General features: G+C 46.0%; 1 protein-coding gene across 1 annotated transcript; it reads right to left on the bottom strand.

Annotated features, from left to right (window-relative positions):
• Nucleotides 1-1,516: 1,516 nt before the first annotated feature.
• On the bottom strand, nt 1,517-22,488 carry LOC144123634 (uncharacterized). Its single transcript, XM_077656435.1, has 4 exons — nt 22,164-22,488; nt 21,394-21,487; nt 20,144-21,303; nt 1,517-1,744 (listed from the first exon to the last, which is right to left on the bottom strand). The coding sequence occupies exons 1-4, from the start codon at nt 22,314-22,316 to the stop codon at nt 1,517-1,519; spliced, it is 1,635 nt and encodes a 544-aa protein (XP_077512561.1). The 5' UTR covers nt 22,317-22,488.
• Between the last annotated feature and the right edge of the window lie 1,144 nt (nt 22,489-23,632).

The raw sequence follows: 23,632 nt of genomic DNA on the forward strand, positions 1-23,632 counted from the left end.
GCATTCTGTTTGCGTTGCTGTCGCAGCAGTTACTTAAGTGGGTGTGTTGTTCAACAGGTACAAGGAAATAACAGTATCGTCAGCTGCCCCATTTTAGATGACTGTGTCCCGGAATGAACATGGCAGCCCCAGTACAAAACAACAAAGATGCAGCGAAAACTTGACACACAAGCACTCCAGTGCCAGGAAAAAGTGCTAGTGTTGCTATATTTAAAAGCGGAGTAGACTGCTGCTAAAACTCGGTGAAATGTATTTTGTTTTTCAACATGCGCTGTCCATAATTCCGGCATGATTCATACAGAGCAATGACTCCGAATCGCGTGATGCGCAACCAGCTTCTGGAATAGTGATTGACTTCTGTGAATCGACTGTTACTTCATCTGTTGTTAACGATTTTAAATTGGATGTTATCAACAACACATATGGCAGTGATTACATTCCTGTGTTAATAAGTTAATAAGACATCTGCACCAGAAATCATCCCAACTAAACCGCGACGTTGGAAGCTGCATTTAGCAGACTGGGAAATTTTTACAGCACAAGCCAATTCAGAAGACATAGTTTTAGAAAACCTCAGCATCGATGAGATAAACGAAATGTTCACGAATTGTATAATTACTGCCGCACTATTAGCTATTCCAAAGTCTTCATTAGAGGTGCGGCAAAAACACAAAGTGTGGTGGGCAGAAGCATACAAGGAAGAAAAAAACAACATAGAGCTTGGGGTAAATTTCGCAGGTAACCTACACATGATAGCCTCGTACGTTTTAAAAAGGCAAGAGGCAGAGCTCGGTACGTCCGCCGCAGTGCCGAGAAAGCGTCTTGGCAGTTATTTTTCATCTATAAACCGTCAAATCACATAACAAAATGTGGGAGCAGGTTCGAAAATTAAATGGCAACTTCTCACCGCTCACAATTCCTCTTCTAACAACACCTGGTATACAAGCAAGCATAGGAGAACAGGCAGACATTTTGGGGGAACACTTCGCTGCAGTTTGTAGTTACATCTCACTATACGCAGTCATTCCTGAAATACAAAAGTATTGCCGAAAAACAGACTTCCAACAAGTGGAGAGGGAAATGAAGAATACAACAATTTAATTACTCTCCAAGAAATAAATAGAGTACTGTCTGCCGGAAAAAACTGCACCAAGACCCGATCAGATAAGGTAAGGTAGGAAGAGCTGAGTGGTGGAGAAGACGATGACAAGGATGACGTGTACCAACGCAAAGGTTATAAAAGCGCAAGGGATACTTTCAGCACGCGGCAGTGAGCGTGGTTCAGCTTGAGCCAGTGGGCAGGCCAATGCACTTTCTTTTTCTGCCTTCCTGTCAGCAACAGCAGCAGTGGCACGGGGAGGGGGGGGGGGGGGCGGAAGAACATAGAAGCGGAGGTTCCGATGGGTCAGAGACACCTAGGATGGAAGAGAGCAACACCGGCGACTGCTCCGGTGATCTCGAGTTCTACATCGTCGCACCGTGGACTTCCTGCCGTTCCCGAGCCAGTTCCGGGTAATCAACGGTTGACGCAACCACCAGTTACAGCCAGGGGCGCCTCCAGCGCTGTGGCCACCCATCCAGGTGGTGCCCACAACGCCAACGTCACCGGCATCCCCTCCATGGGCATTTGGACCGGGAGCTCGTACGACGCCGCAAACAGCGCCGCCAGTGAGACCCGCCCGAACCCTTCAAACTCCACCTCGACGCCGGCCACGTAGATGCCACTGAATGGACCCATGCAGCGCTGCATCAGCACCGAACCGTGAGCACCAACGCCAAACGCTAGTGAACTGGGTATTCCCGGGTCGTGGGTATCGGTTCTGTTTTGTGTTAGTTTTGTGTGCTAGTGTGTGTCACGTAGGGTGTATTAAATGTGCGTCTGTGTGGGTACACCTGTGACTTAGTTTATTCTCTCGACCCGACTGTTCTTCGCAGATCTCTCACAATTACAACCTTGAAATGTTTGTTGAAAAAATTGCTGGTGGTTTAGCTCTGGTTAACCCTCATCGAAAGCGGAAAACTGCATCTCCCTGGCTACCTTTGTGGTCAGCGACTGGCGGTTCCCATAGATGGCCATACTGACACACAGTAGTAGGCATTTTTTTTATTTGATAAACAACTTTGTTTCTTTGAAACGACATTAGAGGCGCTCACACAAGACAGTATATGTTTAATATAGTTTCGCTGATATTTAAAACTGTATTATCAGTCGTTGTATGCAAAGATATGGAACCAAATCCGGTTCCGAACGACGCGCGAACTCTGCAGGTAACTTCAGAAACTCAAATTGGAAAAGAAATTTTTGCAAAGGAAATGGCGCAATGTGAGACAGGCGTCATTTCCTTTGACTTCCAGCTACATTCAAGGTCGAACTTACGGCCCCGCTGACGGCTCGAAAAGCTGGCGTAGTGAACCTCAAAAGAATATTCAAAAGGGTATTCAAAAGAATACCCTCAGCACCGACATAGCAGACGTCACTCATTTCACCGAGTGCAACTTTCTGATGTTTTAGGCAAGACGTAACTGCAGCGTCAAGTTTTCGCTAGGACGTTCTAGTTCTAACGAAACTGATAAAGCGTTGTTTAGAATGTGTAATAAAGTCACCCGACATGAGTCAAGCTAAATAAAATGTGGATAATATTCTGGAGCGCAGTTCAGAGTTCTGTCCTGTCGTCCTAGGGCTTCGTTTTTGTGCGCCGAGTCGTGCAATCATGAAATCAAACCAACTAGCCCAACAACAAGTATTCCGAAATTATAAGGCTTTTCGCATTGCCTAAAGAACTGGTCTTTCAGGTATTCATTCTCCTCCTTGTCGTAAACTACACGTCTTTCTGCGGTACACAGCGTCTGAAATAATAATCGATGGTATCTTTTAGAACGCCACAAATGTTTTGTCGGCAGTGCTTTGCAGGGTGCTAGATGTCTCGAAGTGTTTTCAATTTAGTGTGCATAGGCGCAAGGTATTTTCTGATAGGTACAGCGACGTTGAAACAGCACATCCACTAAGGAGCTTTTGGACGCATATTCGATGGTCTCAGGGGCACACGATGACAGAGTCAGCGACCCTTGCGTTGTACTGTCGGCTAAGGAAGGAATGAAGGGGGATGCCACGTTTTGTTGCTTGACTGTCCCGCCGTCGTTCTGAATGTATCTGCCGAAAAGTTTGATTAAGTACGCACGGCCAGCTGAAAGTCTATGCGTAGGTTTTTCGCGGCGTTCTTTCTTTTTTACCATGCGTAGTTTCTCAAGGTTACAGCACTTCATCAAAACTACGTTGGCAGCCCTGGAAAAAATTGCTGGTGCTTTAGCTCAGGTTAATCATGGCCGAAAGAGAAAAGGTGCATCACCCTGGCTAGGTTTGTGGTCGAGTGACTGGCGGTTTCCATACATAGCCATACTTACATGCAGTAGTAGGCATTCATTTTACTTGTTATATATCTTGCTTTCTTCTAAACGACATTGAAGGTGCCCACACAATGCACTATATGCTTAATATAGTTTCGCTGATATTTACAACGGTATTATTGCTCGTTATATGCGCAGATATGGAACCAAATACGGATTCAAACGACGCGCAAACCCTGCAGATAATTTCACAAAGCCAAACGAAATTTTCTTGAAGGGTGAAGGGGGGGGGGGGGGGGGAGGAAATGGCCTAATATGAGACAGGCGTCATTTCCTTTACTTAAAACCAACCTTATTTCATTTTCCATCACTTACGGGCGTGGTTCGGGCGTCGGTCTCCACGGCAGGCGTTGCGTCGATCACACGTAGCGTTCCGCTGAACGCACCAAAGTGTACCGGCGTTTTATAAATAATTGGTTTTTGGTGGAAAGGAAATGGCGCAGTATCTGTCTCATATATCGTTGGACACCTGAACCGCGCCGTGAGGGAAGGGATAAAGGAGGGAGTGAAAGAATAAAGGAAGAAGAGGTGCCGTAGTGGAGGGCTCCGGAATCATTTCGACCACCTGGGGATCTTTAACGTGCACTGACATCGCACAGCACACGGGCGCCTTAGCGTTTTTCCTCCATAAAAACGCAGCCGCCGCGGTCGGGTTCGAACCCGGGAACTCCGGATCAGTAGTCGAGCGCCCTAACCACTGAGCCACCGCGGCGGGTGAGCCACCGCGGCGTTTTATGCAGAACCCACTTTCATGACTTGCGCATGTGATGCCGGCAGACGCTTTCCCACTTGACCGAAGGTCAAGGTGAAAGGGTTTGGGTTTATGGGGATTTAACGTCCCAAAGCGACTCTGGTTATGAGAGACGCCGTAGTGAAAGGCTCCGTAAATTTCTACCACCTGGGGTTCTTTATCGTGCACTGACATCGCACAGTACTCGGGCCTCTAGAATTTCGCCTCCATCGAAATTCGACAGCCACGGCCGGGATCGAACCCGCGCCTTTTGAGTCAGCAGTCGAGCGATATAACCCCTGAGCCACCGCGGCGGGCTAATCTTAGCAGTCTCTCAGACGAACATTTGCTAACCGCACTGAACAGCAACAAGAGAGCGACGCAGAGAGAACACTGCGATCGAAGACTACGGGCGAGCATACGACACGTTGATGTGCCTTCTCGTTTCAAACAAGGCAGTCATGCAAGGATCTGCCGGAAGTATGTCTGGACCACACTGCACAACACGGACCCGGAGGATGTTTTCATCATTTCACTGCTGCTGCCCCCAGAAAGAAAAGATGATTTTCGAGTACGCGCTATACAGCGACGATGTCACGCGCCGCATATGGAACGGTGCTTTTTATTTCGTTTGTTTGCAGCATCGGGTCGATGCTTTTCAAGAGGGGGGGGGGGGGGTAATGACACGTGTCATTTTTTTGTCGGGTGACCACGTTTCGCCGCCTAACAAGTGTTATCGCACAGCGCGGGACGCGCCTGCATCTATCCGAAGTTTCTGGCAAGTCATCGATGCTTCTATTCGCTGTCTGTTGTAGCCGAACCTTATCTTATCCGATTTCATCGCCTGACGCGAACGGTGTAGAACTTTGTGGAAGGCACGCGGGTCCCAACGATTAGTCTGGAACATTCGACGACTGCTATATAACAGCCGACGGGCTTTACCCGCGGGGCAGATTTTAGACGATCGCCGACCGTGTTCGCCGCTACCGTTGGGCTGGAAGTGTAGCCTCTTTTCGCGGGCACAGGTTCGCCCAATAAAAGTTAGTTTTGTCTTTATAGTATTGCTACTGTGTTCTTCTACGTCACCACCACGTGACAATATACTCAGCAATATTCAAGAGAGCAGGAGAAGCGCTGACGCTTTCTACCGACGCAGTGACGCTTACTACCGAGCCATCGAAAATGTCAGATCTACCTTTAAAAAGTAGATATCCTATTATCATTGTATGCGGCCGATGCACTATCATAAAGCCGTAATACTCGCTTCTGCTACACATACATCTCAATCATATCCTCTTCATATTCTTCAAACTTTATCTTGATGATGATGATGCCTGACGCCTCCAAACACATAGCACTGATGAGCCTTACTTATCAATACACCAATAATAAATTTCATTTCGTGACATCTACATTTACTCCACACCTTAACAGACATCCACCACCTGTTGTGGGTTTGCCAGGCGCTGAAGCAGACGAATTCAGCACCTGGCGGCGGTGCTGAAAAGATACGGTTTTCGAGTACGCGCTACACAGCGACGATGCCATGCGCCGCATGTGGATGGGTCTGATGTCCGAGTACGCTCGACTAGCAGGGACGTGCAACAATCAAGAATCTAAACTCATCCGCTGGGCTGTAAAACACGTTCTCGAGCGCAACAGCACCGACAAGGACGATAATGATGAAGATGACGGATGCATTAGATATCTCACCCTGGTATCATCATCAACTAACACAATAAACAACACGATCATCGCCGGCAAAGATGTCATCTTGGATTGCTGTTCCATTTCTGCGCACAGTTATTATCTACTGAACGATTTCGGTAAAAACACCATGAAGTTGTGTGTCTATGAGCGTCAGGAAGGCAATTTAGTGTGCCTATACGAATACAGGGCGGGTGAGAACCGCCGCTGCTCATCTACCCAGTGTGACCTCCAGCCTTCGACTGCAACTACAACGACCCGGGTGTTCACCCCATCTATGTTGTTTGAAAACGCAAAATTCTCATGGATGTTGGCGCGACATGCGCGAGCGACTATGAAAAAGAGTCCGGTTACAGCGCAGGTCACGATGACGATGAAGGTGTGACCTTTAATAATGGAGTGAGGCTAGCCTGTTTGCTGTTGTGCAAGACGAGGGTTTAGACTTGAGTGGCGTCGAGACGGTTGAGGACGTTAGGCCAATACCATCACGACGATGGAGTCACGATGATGGTAAGCAAGTCCATGATGCCACACTTGTGTATTCTCTCCGCATATTTATATTTTTCTCCAATTTCTCTTAAATCACACAACGGTAACGCGATTAGTTAACTAGGCATCCCGACAATGACGTAAGCGGGTATACTTCGCAGCTTTCCAACTCTTCGTCATCCGTTTCTTTGATTACACTAATTATGTATGAAGTGGGTGCTGTTTAGTGCACAATGCCGTTTGATTATATGACATGGAGTTTCGCCAACACAGGCAGTTTCGCCAACACAGGCAATTTCGCCAACACAGGCAGTTTCTCCAACACAGGCAGTTTCTCCAACAGGAAATTTCGTTTCAGGAAAACGCTCACTTTCACTCATGAACGCACCGTTCTAAGGCGCCTTGGTGTCGTGTAACAGCAGTTCTGTTTTACAATCTTGCGATGGTTCTTGAAAAAAGTGCTGGCGATTTAGCTCTGGTTAACTCTGGTCGACAGCGAAAATCTGCGTCTCTCTGGCTACGTTTGTGGTCCAGTGACTCGAGGTTTCCATCGATAGCCATACTGGCACACAGTAGTACTCATTTTTTTATTTGTTAAACATACTGCTTTCTTCGAGACGACATTTAAGGCGCTCACACAAGGCAGTATATATTTCATATAGCTTCGGTTATATTTACAACCCTATTGCTCGACACCTCGACATGGTGAGTGACATTACATAGATAATACCCGCACTCTTCGCTCCATTGCGCAATATGGTCCGGCGAGGCGCTAAAGAAATGCTATGGAAATGGTATGGAAAAATGAAAAAAAAAACTTTCAATGACTCGACCGTATACACAAAATCAAAAGTAAGGCGTTTTCTATGAGTATATGATCGAGTTCTAACTCGCGGTCAATCATCATTACTAGCCAGGACACGTTTACTACAGGAAAAATACCTCTACTAAAGATCTGGAATTAGCAACTTTCCGCGCTCTTGCTATGGAGGACCAGAAATTTCAGCTTACTTGCGTTTACAAACATAACAGCCCCTATAAATTGCATTCGCCGCTCTTTTTTTTTCAGGGCTCGATGACAGGAGGCTCAAGACTGTGGTCACCTGCGTGAAACGGAACGGCGGTGTTGCGGTTCGTTCCTGCAATGAATAGTGCGCGGAAAAATTCGAGGCTACTGTAGTCCCAAGAGGAATAATGGAAAGTGTCCCATAAGCTTCCCCCATGTCTAGTACTCGCAACGGCACAGGTTAGGAGTGAAATATTTATACGGCCCAGGAAATCCCTCAAAGCTCTTTTGGTAGCAATTAAAACCTGGGGCCTTTTTAACCACATGCTTAGAGAAGGAAATACGACACACTTTAGGCTGCCTGCCATGGTCCCTACACAGAGCGTGTATTGTTCTTGCGATTATGCCGCTGAAACACCTGGTGGAACCCGTTCAATTGCACTAATATGGCATGCATGAGTCATGTGAATGTTCCACCACCTTTTCTTACATTGTATGGGAGTTTTCCTATTTCATTACGCTATTCCGATGCATTATTCACCTTAATTCATTTTCAGTAGTGGGGTTACTTCAAAATGTTGGTCGTTCGGAGTTTTTGGGAGTGGGCCAGTTTCTAAATTTGGAGAGTTCACACTATCAACTTTGGCGGGTCCCTATGATTCGTTAACTGGTGGTCACGCGGTGCTGACGATGTCACGAGCCCGGAGCGGCTGAAACCGCTACTATCTCGACGGAGAAGCCACTGCAGGTCATCTCCATGAAGCCCTTGTCGAAGCCCTCACCTGCGTAGGAATCGTGCAGCTCACGTCCCCGAAGAAGTTAGACGCCAGGCTGGGCGTCACGGCTAGCATACAGGATTTCTCTAGTCACCAGGACACTGGCATCGATGATGGATAAAAGATTCGTCAGTGGAACCATCCCCTACTATTCCCAGCTCGAGCGCTACGATGAAAAACATCGTACGGAAGGTGTCCTCCGTTCGCCGATATTTCCTGCGCAGTTCCGAGGCACTGGAAGAACATCGCGGATGGAAGCAATAGAAACTCGGAGAGGCGCCAATGAACGGCTTGAACATCGCACAAGATGTGTTTTGCTTGATTATTCGTGGCCGATGGCAGCTATTGCAGAGGGTCGCGCCAAGCTCAGGAAAGCGATAGCCAAGGCCAAAGGGGTTTATATCGTTCTGTTTTATAACCCAATATGAGTCATCTGAACTACTGCTGCCTTGTCTGGGGTATCACATCTTCCGCAAATGTAGTTTGGCTACTCCTCCTTCAGAAACAGTTTCCCAGCACAATATGTGGTGTGCTATCGGATTCCCCAAGTGAACATTTGTTCCAAAAATCCGATTTGCACTATCCGATTTGCATTATTCGATTTGCACTCAACAGCTAATCTTTAAAAAAATATACTTCATTACCCAACGTGATGTCCGGAGTCCTGGTATGTTGCGCACCCACGCACTACTTATGGTAAGCAAATGATCGATTATACCCTATCTGAATTGCTTATCACACTGATCTCGGAGAATATCGATGTTTTACATGTTTCCGTTGTCCAGAGTGCACAGTTATTTTTGCCGCCAATGTTGATTGTGTGTATAATTGTTAGTCATAAGTGTTACTGTATAATCGCTACACCTAATCCTTGTGATTTTGTCAATGCTGCCTATTCGGAGATATTATGTAACCTATGTAGCTTGTAAAGTTTACTTTTTGTTGCGGGCACGTTCTTTTTGCCCGTTCTTTTTTTTTCTTGACTGTGCTTTATTATCTTCGTGTTCAAATCATTGATTGTCATTTTGCATTCCTGCTGCTGCTGATTAACGGGTTTCAGGACTTTTTTCCTCAAACCTTTTTAATAATGTTTATTTCTAACTGAAAATAAATCACTTACTGATGCGGGCACTGCCAGAACAATATATGAACATATAAATGGTGTGTTGCTGTAGTATAGTGCGTGGGAAAAAAATAAACGGCTGAAATTGCTGCGTATTGCGATGCCGAGAGTATATTAAAAGTGAATTGGAGCCCCTTCAGAACAAAGCTGGCCTACATGTTAATGAGAGAGGTATGATGGAAATTCCAAATGACTGGCGCGTAGTCTATTGCAGGTTTGATTAGAGCGTTGAATGCGAGTAGTCTTGTGTCATATGTTGGCGTAATGCAAATAGTACACGAGTCCAAAGAGGTGGACTCCCCGTTCCACAGCTGTATCACGGGTAGAAGGAAAGGAAAAGGAAATTTAAAATAAAATATATCAGAATAGTTCCGAAATATTTTAAAACTTCCTCTACCTGTCTTTCTACACATGGCCTGATGCACTCGAAGTTTAAGGACAAGTTTCAGGCTTTGAAGTGATTAATTCAATATGAATGCCCCAGCATGAATTACAGTTAAAATGCACGCCAAGATATTTTCCCCACTCAGCTGTTTCAATTAGGGTTATTTTGAGTTAGGACTCATGTTAGTAACGCACTTTAAACCTTTGCCTTTATCTGCGTTAATTATCATTTGCTACCTACCGTGCCAACGAGTTAGGTCATCGAGATCAGCCTGCATGTAATGATGACAGAAGAGTTAGATATTTCTTTGAAGTACGAAACTATCTGCATATAATGCTATTGCTGATGTTTTGATTTACTTAATGTCACTACTAAAAATTAAGAGAAGAAGTACACCCAGCATCAAACCTTGACAAGAAATTTTCTAGCTTAACTGACTGAAGGAGGTTTGTTATAAACACGTTAATCTGCTGCCTAGTATGTTTTACTCGCTGCAGGTAACGTATTTTTATCATTAGGGCGTTATGAGACAGGCAATCAAAAGTATCCCCGAAAGCAATAATAATGGAGTTAACCTAGAAGGAAGAGAAGAATAACTGATGAAGTTTCGCTATTAACAGAAATGAATAGCACGATAAATATTTGCGGAAATCATACTGGTTGTACATGAAGTGAGTTGTGGTTAAGAGGAGTTATATTGCGAGTGGATACGTGTTTCGGTATCTTGCGACATACTCAGGCTAGTGGGATTCACCTGCAGTTATTAGGAGCGAATCCTTCACCAAACAAGAATACCAGGGATACGTAAGCAGACCTCAAGCAGAAGCTTAAGCAGAACAATGTTGTAAGATGAGAGTGAGCACGAAAGGTGTAATGATATTCACCGATGGTACAAAATGGGCATATGATATAAGCAATGGCGTGCGTTTTCAAAGTTAACTGCATAAGAACCAAAAATCAAAGGAATGAAAGTAACAATGAGCTGCCACAATAATGATTTCACTTACATGAGACACATTACACATACACTATATTTTCAGGTAGTGATGCAGAATTATTGGTAAATTGGCTACCGATAGTATCTAGGTTTTTAAACTGTCGATGGTATAGTAGTTTTCACAGTTAACTGCATAAGAACCAAAAATCAAAGGAATGAAAGTAACAATGAGCTGCAACAATAATGATTTCACTTACATGAGACACTACACATACACTATATTTTCAGGTAGTGATGCAGAATTATTGGTAAATTGGCTACCGATAGTATCTAGGTTTTTTAAACTGTCGATGGTATAGTAGTATTGATACTCCTATTGATTGTACTAATGATAGTACTCTTGATGGACAGTATTGCTATCGATAGTTATACAATCCATAGTGAGACTACCACTAATTATGCACTTGATGGCCAGCTGTATTGTTCAAAACATTTGCGATACCCGATTGGTTTCATGCGTTTATGAGGCCTAACGTCCCAAAATGACAGGCTGTGAGGGACGCCAAAGTGGAGGTTTCCGGCCACTTGTGGTTCTTTCATGTGCACTGATTCGCGCAGTTCACGGGCCTCTAGCTTTTCGCCTCCATTGAAATTCAGCTTCCCCGGCACAGGATCAAACCCGCATCTTTCGGGTCAGCAGCAGAATACCATAACCGCCGTGCTACCGAGGCAGCATGTGCGATAACTGTCAGCAATACTCACTTCACGCATGTATAAATCATCTTGTGGATGAATGAAGAGAGTAATTCCGCAGTAAAATACCTGGATTCTTCATCGTTACATTCATACTCGAAAGTAAACAGTTACTCCATGCCAACTAAATTAGTTGCAGATGTTATTTTTATTCTTGTACCAGCTTCAAGGTGCCAGCACAGATAAGTACCGCCGGTATGGCGACCTCGTGATGGAAGAGAACCAGTGGCTGAGACCAATTGTTCTTCCCTTCAACCCAAAGGCCTTTGAAGTCATATTCCACAGCCAGGGTCGGTGCCCAGTCCGCCCGCCCAGTGAGTGTCTGCAAGACCTGCGTTACTACCCGTCGTCCCCGTTTTTCGCGCTGTTTTTTTTTTAATATGCACTGATTTCGTCATAACAAACTGTTCATTCGTGGGATATGCCAATCGCAAGGTGTTACGTCATCGGCAGCGGACCTACTAAAGGAGCAACGAGACTACGATCAGGGGTCAGATTACGTAACTCTTAATTACGAAAACCGTCAAAAACTTGTCACAAAGGTGTCAATAAGCCTCGCTCTATTGGTCGGTCGTGGCCGGCGGCCATATTGCTTTTTTGCGTCATGGGTGGCTGCAGATGACGTCACGGATGTGGCAGAAGTGATTACGTTGCACACCTAATTATGCAGCCGCTATTTGACAGCTTTTTTGTCACAGTTTTTAGGCTGTCAATTTGACCGTTGCCGTTTTGACAGAAAATGGAGGCGGTGTACGCGACAATACGACTGAGGCGGATGCGCTGGCGCGAGCAACGGCGTAGGAGGGCGCACGAAGACGCGTTTGACTTGCTGGACGAGCTGTTTCGACGCCTTTTTCGACTAGAGAAGCAGACTGGAGTGGCTATGCGACAAAGTCGCTGATGAACTTGGAGGTGTGCGTGCGAGCGCGTTGTCGGTGCGGCGGCAGGTGCTATGTGCACTGCGGTTCTTACCGGCGCTACCGGCGACTTTCAAGCTGTCGTTGTTAGCGAGGCGCACGTCGGCATCGCACAACCGACGGTGAGCAAATGCGTGCGGCAGGTATTGCAGGCAATCTGGTAACTTAGCGCGCAGAAGGGGCGGGTTCCCGCGGTCACCTCTGTGCCACAGATATATAAATAAAATAGGCTTAGGCTGGCAAAGCACTTTATTTTTCCCAGCAAATCGCACTTCGTGGTCGTTTTCTGTTTCCCAAGGGGAAATAAACAACCGCACAAAACATACTGCAACACCTCACTTTTTGGCAGTAGAAAGCACATCAACAAGTTGTCTCCGTCGATTTCGTACAAAGCGGTTCTTGTGAGTTCGCTCGGTAGGCACATAGCCTTCACTGCATTCCTTCAAATTTTTCTGCGCACATAGGTCAACCACACATGTAGATTCATTTAAGACGCCGCGTAACAAACAATAACATGGTGTAGAATCGGCTGCTTTCGTTCAAAGCGGCTTGACGTTTTACCGCCGTCAGCCATCCCCGCGGCAGCAAAAGTTACCTACCAGCCAATTTAATAGCACAACTTCGAACGCTTTGTTTTGCTTAATATTTTCAAACTTCAAACACAATGTTTCGGCAAAATAAAATATTAGTTATTTTCATCGTTCCTCATTTATTTCTTTTTACAAAAAATTAAGCAGACGGCCCCTCGAATGCTCTCAGGGCGCCGCCCTCCTGTAATTGGCTGATTCCTCGTTGCGTCTCGTGGTGACGTCTTATCGTGTCGTCATTTTGACGTCACTGTCAATAACTTGTGACAGAATTTGTCACATTTGCGTAATCTAACCCCTGAACTTGATTTGCCCGTCACAAAGAATGCTGCCCTTGCACACACAGTTTTCACAGTATCGGCAAAAAGCGCATGTCTACCTGTTCTCAACTTCAGTATGCACGTCCAGACGCTTCCTCAAGGCATGTGCCTCGCCAAGCTGTCCCTGACCGAAGAGTATCTGATCTCCGCTGTCACAAACAGTGTATCGCCTTCTTCGGACGGTCATTTCACAGCTATTTCGAGACCTGACCATTATGCCAATATGATCGCTTCCGATCTCTCCGCAGACTAAGCACAGGCGCATAAACATTTACTGGCATCCTTTCAGGAGATATTCGATTTCAATGAACGCCCTTTAGCGCGTACGACTATTGTGCAGCATCGTATCAACACCGGTGACGCCACTCCTCTGCACTGACGGCCTTATATGGTGTCCAGTTCCGAACGCCAAGTGATACAAAAGGAAGTCGAAAAGATGCTCACTAAGGACACCATCGAACAGTCCTCCACTCCTTGGGCCTGTCCCGTCGTCCATCTAAAAAGAAAAAAGGCCGTTGGCGTTTCTGCGTTGATTACCGCCACCTGAACCGCATCAGAAGAAGAAACGTGTACCCACTACCAAGGATCGATGACGCTCTCGACTGCCTCCACGGATCTCAATACTTTTCTTCCATTGATCTTCGTTCCGGTTATTGGCAAATCGCCGTTGATGAGCAGGACCACGAAAAAACAGCTTTTGTCACACTTGACGGTTTATACCAGATCAAAGTCATGCCGTTCGGACTTTGTAATGCACCAGTTACCTTCGAAAGGAAGATGGACACGCTCCTTCGCGGATTTAAGTGGACTACGTGTATGTGCTACCTCGACGATGTTGTCTTCTCGCCCACCTTTGCCTCGCACCTTGAACGTCTCAGCAGTATCCTGATTGTATTTCGTACGGCTGGGCTACAACTCAACTCGTCCAAATGCCGACTCGGCCGCCGGCAACTCACCATTCTTCGACATCTCGTCGACGCCTCCGGCGTACGTCCTGATCCCGCTAAAATTGGAGCGGTGCAACACTTTCCTCGTCCACAGTCCCAGAAGGACGCGAGCAGTTTTCTTGGGCTGTGTTCATACTTTCTTCGTTTTGTTCCAGATTTTGCCCTTATCGCTCGTCCCCTCACTCACCTACTGAAGACCGACACCGAGGAAGGAAGGAAGGCCTCAGATATTGCTGGCACATACCCACTACGGGCGAGTGGCCAAGACACAGGCGGTTAATTGCTGGATGCAGGAAAGTTTTGGAAAGGAGTGGTAATAGTATGTAGTCTGATATATTGGAAGACGGAAGAACAGGGGTCCCGTTAACTTGGAGATCATGGATGGGACAATGGCTTAATGTGCATAATAGTATACAATGCCTGTAGTGTTTCAATGTCGTACTGACTGAGAGCGGGAAAAAGGAGTTAGAATGGGAGTCGCTGCGTTTCTTGAAGAAAATTTTCCACAGCAGAGCGCACGCGCCTGTCGCTTCGTCCAGGCAAAGAAGCGCCAATGGAAAGAACAACCGCGGAGGACAGAGGCAAGCCCAGTTGATGAAATGGAATTTCCAAAAGACGCCGAGTTTACCTAGGGCCCTGATCAACAAAATACGTTTTCCACGCTTGTCCGCTTGCTGACGTCATCACCGATTCTGGCACATTTTGATCCCTCGGCCCCTACTGAACACCGCACAGACGCCTGCGGCTACGGGATCGGAGCAGTGCTCGCACAACGCTCCCGGGGTCCAGACCGCGTCGTTGCGTATGCTAGTCACCTGCTTTCACCTGCCGAGCGCAATTACTCGATTCCCGAACGGGAGTGCCACGCCCTTGTTTGGGCTGTAGCTAAATTCCGGCCATACTTGTTCGGGCGTGCTTTTTCCGTTGTCACGGACCACCATGCCCTTTGCTGGCTGTCCTCGCTGAAAGACCCCTGCGGGCGTCTTGGCAGCTGGGCGCTACGCCTTCAGGAGTATTGAGGAGGAGGAGGAGGAGGAGGAGGAGGAGTTGCGTAATCTAGCCCCAGGTCAGAGGGCACGGCACCTGGCTTGGACAGCATGTCTCCACCGCTGTTGTTGCCGGTTGGTTCCCCGTGCAACGACTGTTCTTACCGAATGGCAATCGATTTTTAGTTATTCTGCCGTGCCCTGGCAGGTTTTGTTGCCCGCTTATTGACTATTGGTCTGTGATGCAGCTGCTTTTGTCAGGAGACGGTGAAGAAAATTCAGGGTGTAAGACAGCTGAGCTGCTGCAGATAATTAGAGACAATCAAGCGGAATCTGATTGTCGATTAACTTCTATCAGCGGATACATTTCTCAACTAAATCCTAAGACTGATCACGTATCGGAATTCCTTCTGTTCATTCAGGAACTGAATAAGAAAGTCATGTATCTTCAGGCTACAGAACAGCAACATGCCGGAAAACTGGTCCAGGAAGAAAATAAATGCACGCGCAACAATTTTCTGGTTTTTGGCATGCCGGAGGAAAGCGGTGATCCTGAGTCGAACTTGAAGGAAGCTCTCGTTGGTGAACTGCATCATGAAAAGCTGGGGGTTGAAGACAAGTCCATAGAAAGAATTTATCGCATTTGTAAAAGGACAGTGAACGACCGAGACCTATTATGAAATTTTATTACGCCAAGGAAAAGGAGCAGATACTGAAAAACCGCAAAAAACTGACAGCAGTTAATATCAGCAATGACTGTGCGAAAGAAGTAAGTGGTCGAGGTACGACGAAAGTTGTGGGCAACTGCGTCTGATGAGAGGGCTAAGGGCGAGAAGGTCTTCTTGAACAAGTTAAACATAAACGACAAGGTTTACGTATGGGACCACAAGAAAGATTAGCGCTCGCTTCTAAACCACTGATCTAATAGGTAACGCGCTGGAAGGGCTGAGGACATGCATGACGATTCCGGCGCTTCGGATAGTCCTGGTTATTCTCCTCGTAATTTACAGTCCAATGGTGGCTACGAATTTTATCACTGAATTCTCACAGTGTTAACTATCTGCGTTAGAGTATGTTTTGTCGACAGAAAGTCCGCATGTCCTAGTGATAAGCGAAACATGGCTGAACAGTACAATACCAAGTGACTGTGTAGTGCTCGAAACAACCAAATATTTAGATTGAAATTGAAATTGAAATTGAACTTTATTCCGTCGAGGCAGAAAGGGACTCGAACAAAAGTGAAAACATATCACTTGACGTGGTTCGAGCCCCCATTTACAAGGCATACAGCAGTTGCACATTTACATGTATAGCAGCATAGTCACGAGGACATACACACATAGAAAGTGAGTCAATACCTACTTGTCTGAAAAGAAAAAATTGCATTTTACACAAGGATAAGATATCCCCATCACATCAAGACCAGCAGAATACACCTGAGAAAAGAAAATCATCATTATACAATTATAGCGAGCATAACCATCACTCTTGTTGTGTAAAAAAATTCTTCAGAGTTTGGGTGCTAACACTTCGGATATTAATATCATGTTTATGGAGATAATTTAACAAAGTTGGAAGTGAATATTCGAGCATTTGACGGCTGATGGTTGTGCGTATGAATGGAATTTTCCAAATTTCAGGTGACCGCGATGTTGATCTACCTTCTCTTAAACTTAGATTTGATATGGTTTGAATGAGGTCCTCATTGTTTTGGACATCCTGTTTATATCTTTTGGCTAAAATATAAGAGTAAAGCCGATGCACAGAAAGTACTTTGAATTGCGTAAACAGGCTTCTAGTGTGTGCATAAGGATCTGCCCCTGCGATAGGGCGAACTGCTTTTTTTTGTAGCATGTGAATCTATTGTAAATTTGTAAATGTTGTGCTTCCCCATACCAGAAAACAATAGTTTACATGTGACTGAAACAATGCATTGAACAAAAGTAACTTAATTGCGGTCGGTAGAAAATATTCGAATTTCGCTAGTAAGCCGACGCTTCTGGCAATTCGGTAAACAATATTGTTAACGTGAGTGTCCCATAACATGTGTTTATGAAAATGTACACCAAGTATTTTTATTGTATCCACGACTTCTATTGTTGTGTCACCGAAGGTTAAATTAATACGTTGCGCTGATGACTGCCTTGGAGTGAAGATAACGACTTTTGTTTTCTTGCTGTTAATCTGCAGCGAATTTGCGACACTCCAAGAATGTAAATAATTCAGAGAGTTCCTAATATTATTTTCCAGGGAGTCATAACTATTGCCTCGAAACAAAAAAAGTAGCGTCATCAGCATAGATTACAAATTTTGCTGCTGTAGGGATCCTTGTGATATCATTGATGTAGAAATTAAATAACAAGGGCCCCAGGATGCTCCCTTGAGGTACGCCTGCATTAATTGTTTTGTAGGTTGACATGTAGTTTCCGATTGTTACACATTGCTTCCGTTTTTGCGTGTATGACGTTATTAGTTGTAGTGCAGTTCCTCGTATGCCATACAATTCTAATTTTTTAGTAGTGTTGTGTGGTGCAGGCAGTCGAATGCCTTCGAAAAATCAATATACAGGCCAGCAGCTATTTATCTTTCTTCGAATGCTTTGAGGATTATTTCTTTTTGCGCTAAAAGAGCAGTCTCGGTAGAACGGCCTTTACGAAAGCCAAACTGAGAGGTACTGATAAGATTAAACTTATTGGCGAACTTTGTTATTCCGAGATGTATTATCTTTTCTAGGCCTTTTGAAAAAACCGGCAAAATAGAAATCGGGCGGTAGTTCAGATAAGTTTTCAGATGCCTGTATATAAGGAATGTTGACATAAAATGGAGAAAGCGAACTAGAAAATTGACAAGCAAATATCTGACAGCAGTAGGGGGGCAAATCATCAATTATCGGTTAAAAAAAGGTTAAAGAAAAAAGAGATCTCTGTGGAAAGCAGGGATGCTAACGAAATCAGCACTGGGAACATGCAAAATATTTGAGCTGAAAATTTCCAAAGAAAATATCTATGATAATTGCAGTGGAGCTCTTTGTAGTTTGAGGCCAGGACGGGAGTTTTGCGGACTAATACCTCTGTTACACGGCTGGCTTAACCGCGGTTATGCTTAACCGAGGTTACCGAGCTTAACCACGGTTAGCGCGAACCACGGTTTACTGCTGTTACACACCGGCTAGTGGCGGCAGTCATTAGGGTGCCTCGATGCCTGCCCGCCGCGCCGCCGCTCAGGGTGGTGACATCCCCGCGGCGCCGCCATTTTCGTTTGAAGAAGCGCCTCGCGCGCCCGCCGAGCTATCGTTGCAGAGGGCAGGAATCTCACCAATCACATCGGAAGCTGAAAATTTCTGGCATGTGTGGAATTATGCTTTCGTGCTGAAATGCAGAGCTCATATTCTGTTGTAAAAAAGCACAGTAGTCATAATGGCAGAGCGCTGCGGTGTTACGAGGAGAGGCGATTGGTGAGTCGGAATGTTAATTGAGTTTTCACTGTCGCAATATTATTTCGTTTGGACGGTGGAAAAATTTTTTGACAAAACCGTTTGTGAAATTACACAACGCTTTTCTGTTCACGTGTTGGTAGGCTCCCTCGAAACTTTGAAGCACATGTTTCGTTTGCTGCGTTTAACAGCAGTTCACGGCCTTATATCACAGAGTCCCGGCCGTTTTTTTATTTCACAGTGATCCTGTACACGATGAGTCTAGATTACACATGAGCTACAATTTTGTGCTTCCAATTAGTGTATTGGTGGCATAATAGCACTCTGCATAATCATATCTCTAAAGCAAATGCGAAGGTTTAAATGTGTTTTTAATAACAGCGGTCGTTTCATGCACTCAGTGAGGTTTACAGAAAACAGGTAGCTTGCGAAAATGTATATAGACTTTGCAAAATAAATTTTATTCAAGGTTAGCACCAGCGACTGTCTTGCTGCCATATCCGTCACATGAATCATCAGGCTGCATCAGCCAACGCAAATAGATGCGTAGCCTCAGCGTTACAAAGCGCTCAAGTAGTCTTTTGTTCAGAGTGGGGTGGTCACTGCAGTGCACCGAAAAAGGAGGTACACATTCTTCCAGGATGCGCCTCAAAGTTTTCATGGGGCTTTTCAATCGGCATATGTCACTTTCCTCAGAAAACTTTTTGAAGGCACTCTCCCAGCTTTCAACGAGGCTCAGTACTCCACGACTAACGTAAGTAAGGTTCCTTCCACCACTCACATATTCCTTCATTTGCACAAGAGCATGTTCCTCTCCTACTTCTTCTCCAGTAAGCGCATTTGTGCACACAGCACAAGAAGTTACAGTTGACAGCAGTGGCCTCTCCAGAAACCCTGCTAGATGGGCCACAATGTTGCTTTCAATATGACAAAGAGGCTCAAGATCTTCAAAATCAAAATCATTTACGTCAACTGGGACTTCTTGCTGTACGTGCCTAATTTCCGCAGAAAAAATGTCTACGAGGTACTCACTGTCATCAGTGTCATAACTGGTGGATTTTGGCACTTTCAAGAACTGGCTCACGGAAAGAATATTTATGGCATTTTTCACGTCATATGGACTCGGGACTGGTTTCAGCATTCTTATAACAGAGAATGAGTTCTCCAGGCAGTCCTGTGCAAACCGTCCTGTTAATACAAACTTGTATCCACATTCCTTCAGGAGAAAAATGTGCAGCTGCAAAATAACATTCGTCGACATAACAACACCTGCCTGGCATGGCTTCCATACCTTCTTCACACCAATGCTTAGGCTATTAATGACCTCAACAGTGAGGTTTAGCACTGAAATTGCTTCCCTTTATTTCTCTTCATTCATGAAGCTAAGAGCCACAACTGGGTGGCGAGCTGTCATCAGGGAGTACCACTTTGAGATCAGTTCATGAAACCACGCAGTTGTCTCAGCTTCAGGTGGTAGTAGCCGCTGCTCGATATAATACCGAATAGTTGCAGGCGACTCTCTAAATAATTGTACAGCTATTCCTACTTTCATTTTTGTAAAGTGCCCAGTGGACACATGCACATGGGTTAAATTAGGTGCAACTTGTAGCTGATAGCTATCTAAGTTCAAAAGAACCTCAACGTGTTCGACTGTTATTTCAGTTGTCGGTGAGTTGAACCGTGAAACTATCTCGCTACTCAGGTGCATCGGATCTTTCCGAACAAAATGTCCCCTCACGTTCTTCAGCACATGGGCAGGGTCTGGCATAAAATGTAGTGTCTCGTTGCTTATGAAGGGATGCGGCACACTGGACACTGTAACAGCGTTGCGAGAGCTGCTTAAGTTCAGTGACCTCCACATCGCGTGGTTGGAGCTTCTCATGTCAGAAGTGACACAGCGCACACGAAGGCCAATGTCTGTGCAGAGCTTGATAAGGTGGAATACGAAGTCCTTGAGCACATCTCCACTGACGTAAGCACCTGTGTAATGAAAAGCAATTACTTGTTTCCAACGGGTATTTGTGCCACCCACCATAAAGACAAGCGCATGCTTTGCTGGCTGGTCAGATGAAGGCAATGTTATCATTCCAAGCAGAGTATCGTTGCCACGGTCAAGTTCTATCCCACTCCGGATTTCCATCTCATCAAGAAATAGTATGCAGTCTTTTTCGATATCTTTCATTGAAGATATTTTTGTTTGCATTGCAGACAATATTTCATGCAGCACGCCAGGCTTGAAAGACAGATGCTGCAATCTTCTACATAGTGTGCGCCGTGATGGCAGGGGGTAGCCTTGCTCTATGAGGAGGTCATAACCTGTACTTCCACAGGCGAACTTGAGTTGCAGTGCATTTTTTACTGTGTCGGCACTCCACGTGCGGCATGTTCTATCCTGCCTTTCTAGAGCTGTCTTCTGGTCTTCGTTCAGATATTTCAAGTTGGCAGTCAACATTGTGACCTTTGTTTCCAGCTTGGCTGCTTGCCTCGTAGCAGTCCTCATCTTCTTTTTAGCGACAGACAGACTTTCCTTAAGCTGAGAGTTTTTCTTCTGCATGTCCTGGAGAGCTTTCCGCATTTCGCTTGTTGACAGTGAGTCAACATCCAGGATGTCACAGTGCCCCTCCTGTTCCTCTTCTTCTGTGCTATCGCTGATGCAGAGTTCACCTGTGTCTAGCTCCTGATCGTTGAGAGAAGAAGATCCGGGTGAGGCAACATCTGTCGACTGAAATGATTCGGTAGCTGAAGTTGCAGAATCAGCTAAACTTCGTCGCCTCACAGGAGGTTTCCTGCGTTTCGGTTGCGCTGCATGGAGAAATAAAGGCATTCATATTCAATACGCATAACGCTTGTAATTGGAAGCAACACAGTGACTCACAAGAAATCATTACTTACGTCTAAAATCAAAGAGAGTCGGAACTGCAGTAGACTTCAGCAGCCGCCGCCCGTCTTGTCTGGCATTTTCGTACTGGTCAGGCTCAAAGTGACGCTAGAAAATGTTAACACGGAAGCAGTCTTAGAGACAAGCAGACCACACATGCAAGCACACAGAGTAAGCGGGACAGGCTCTTCTGAACTATCATGCAGAGGCACTTATATTCACGAAAGTGTCATATTGACACCACCGAACTGATCACTGCTAACATTTTGGTTATTTACTGGGATGCTGAAACAAATTCGCATCATCGAACTTTCGGCTTATACCACCGCGATTATTCACGTACCGCTATCAGGATCGCAGTGAAGGTGCACTGAGTCGCGACACGTTGCGCGCACTAAGTAGAGCGACATAAGCATGCGCACCTGCAGCTGCAAACAAACAAGACAGAACAGTAAAGAGAAAACTACCGAAGGCACCTAAGTCTCCCTACATAGGCTTTCCAAATATATATGACTAAATAATGCAGCGTAAACAGCAATTAATTACAATTAACTAGCAGTAATTAATTGAAACCTCTAATGAGCGCAGCGTAGTTATACTGGACATAAGCTATCCAACGATATAACACTTGCGGCTGTATACTAAACATAGGCTGCACAGCCACCGCGGACACATTCTGTACACGTCACGTATGAAGAAGAAACGCTACGCGCTAAACGACGGCCACCAACTTAGACAACTTCCCTATCAAACGCCGAGGCACAAGCAAGCTTTGATCACATACCTCGCATATCTTAGATGTGTCAGTCGCTTTCCACTTCTCCCGCTCCACTTGAGCCTCCCACTTCTTTCTTCTCTCAGGGTCTCGGGGAAACCGAAAAGTCCGCAGTCCTTTTTTCCATGAGCCGGTGCACAGCGGAACGCAGCAGCCCGTCATTCTCTTATCTTGTTCACCCACCCACAGGTGAACGATAAGGATACTGTTACACTTGCAAGAGCGTGTGCGAAAATGTTTTCAATGTCGGTTGCTCACGAGAGCACGAAAATGCCGCCTCACCAACTCGTCGACCGCACGGGAGACACGTGCAACGGGCAGCAACGTCGAACCAAAATGGCGGCGCTTCTGCCGAACGGCGGCGCGGAGCGGTACAAAGGCTGTCACCACACTGAACGGCGGCGCGGCGGGCAGGCATCGAGGCACCCTAGCAGTTATTAGTCACTAGCGCCCTCTAGGGTGAAACAATAAAAATGACGCGACGATCGGCAAAAAAGTCGCAATTCACAAATCAGAGCGGCATTTTCGCCACGTTGCTTTTTAAACATGATTACTTAAAACAAAATGCATTTTGCGGCGTGCAGAATCCTTGCGTGAAATATTTTCCAGCCTACGCCTGCTCCGGTAGATTGGCGGCAGGGTAAAACAGTTTGTAAACATTGGTGCCACTCTCGTTCTTTCTCGAAACCTCCAGTGGAATGCGCTCATTCATCCGCTGCGTTGTCCATGCTCCCGACTGCTGCGTGTTGTGTGTAGCAGCGGCCATGCACATAGTGCTGCATGAGCAGTAATTGCTTTGACCAGGCCAGTCGTCAATGAAAGCGGCGAAGATGAGGCATTCTGGACGTTCTTCATGTCTATGCAAGCAAGGCTGCAACAGCGGCCAATCCGGGAGCTCGAAGTTTTCGCTGAAGGGAAAAGACTTAACATGGAGCGAAGACGAGCAGAAAGGCGCCGTAAACAACTCATGGTGATCACTGCGCGAATCGCTTCGCGTGACAGGTGCCTACGGGCTTATCCACGAGGTCCGTCATGGCGGGGATCAACCCAGCCTCACCTCTCGGACGACGACTTTAGAGGACATTTCAGAATGAACAGACACACATTCAATTATGTGGTGAGCGTTTGTAAGTACTTGAGGCGTGACGACACAAACGTGCGCGATGCGATCCCTTTGAAGAAAGGGTAGCCATCGGGCTCAACCGGTTATACCGCATTTACACGGGCACCCAACCATGGTTAAGTAAACTGCGGTTACCCTTAACTATAGTTAGCCGCGCTCACACGGAAAGCCAAACTGTAGTTACGCCACTAACCGTAGTTACCGTAAACCGAGCTGGCTAACCTCCGTTTGCGCCTAACCGACAAAATGGCGGCGTCCGCGGAAGGCATGGAGGCAGCAGCAGCAGCGTCGCAGGAATCGTCCTCCCAGAGGCGTGTCAACTAGCCTGATGTAACAACAGCGGCTTTGATTCGCA

This window comes from Amblyomma americanum, chromosome 1, assembly GCF_052857255.1.
Source record: "Amblyomma americanum isolate KBUSLIRL-KWMA chromosome 1, ASM5285725v1, whole genome shotgun sequence".
Lineage (NCBI taxonomy): Eukaryota > Metazoa > Arthropoda > Arachnida > Ixodida > Ixodidae > Amblyomma > Amblyomma americanum.

Coding starts and splice junctions, on each gene's coding strand:
- LOC144123634 (XM_077656435.1), bottom strand. CDS start 22,316: ATGACGGGCTGCTGCGTTCCGCTGTGCACCGGCTCATGGAAAAAAGGA. Junction 21,488..22,163: donor ACACATCTAAGATATGCGAG/GTATGTGATCAA, acceptor AACATTTTCTAG/CGTCACTTTGAGCCTGACCA. Junction 1,745..20,143: donor CTGAAATAACAGTCGAACAC/GTTGAGGTTCTT, acceptor GTGCTGATGCAG/CGCTGCATGGGTCCATTCAG.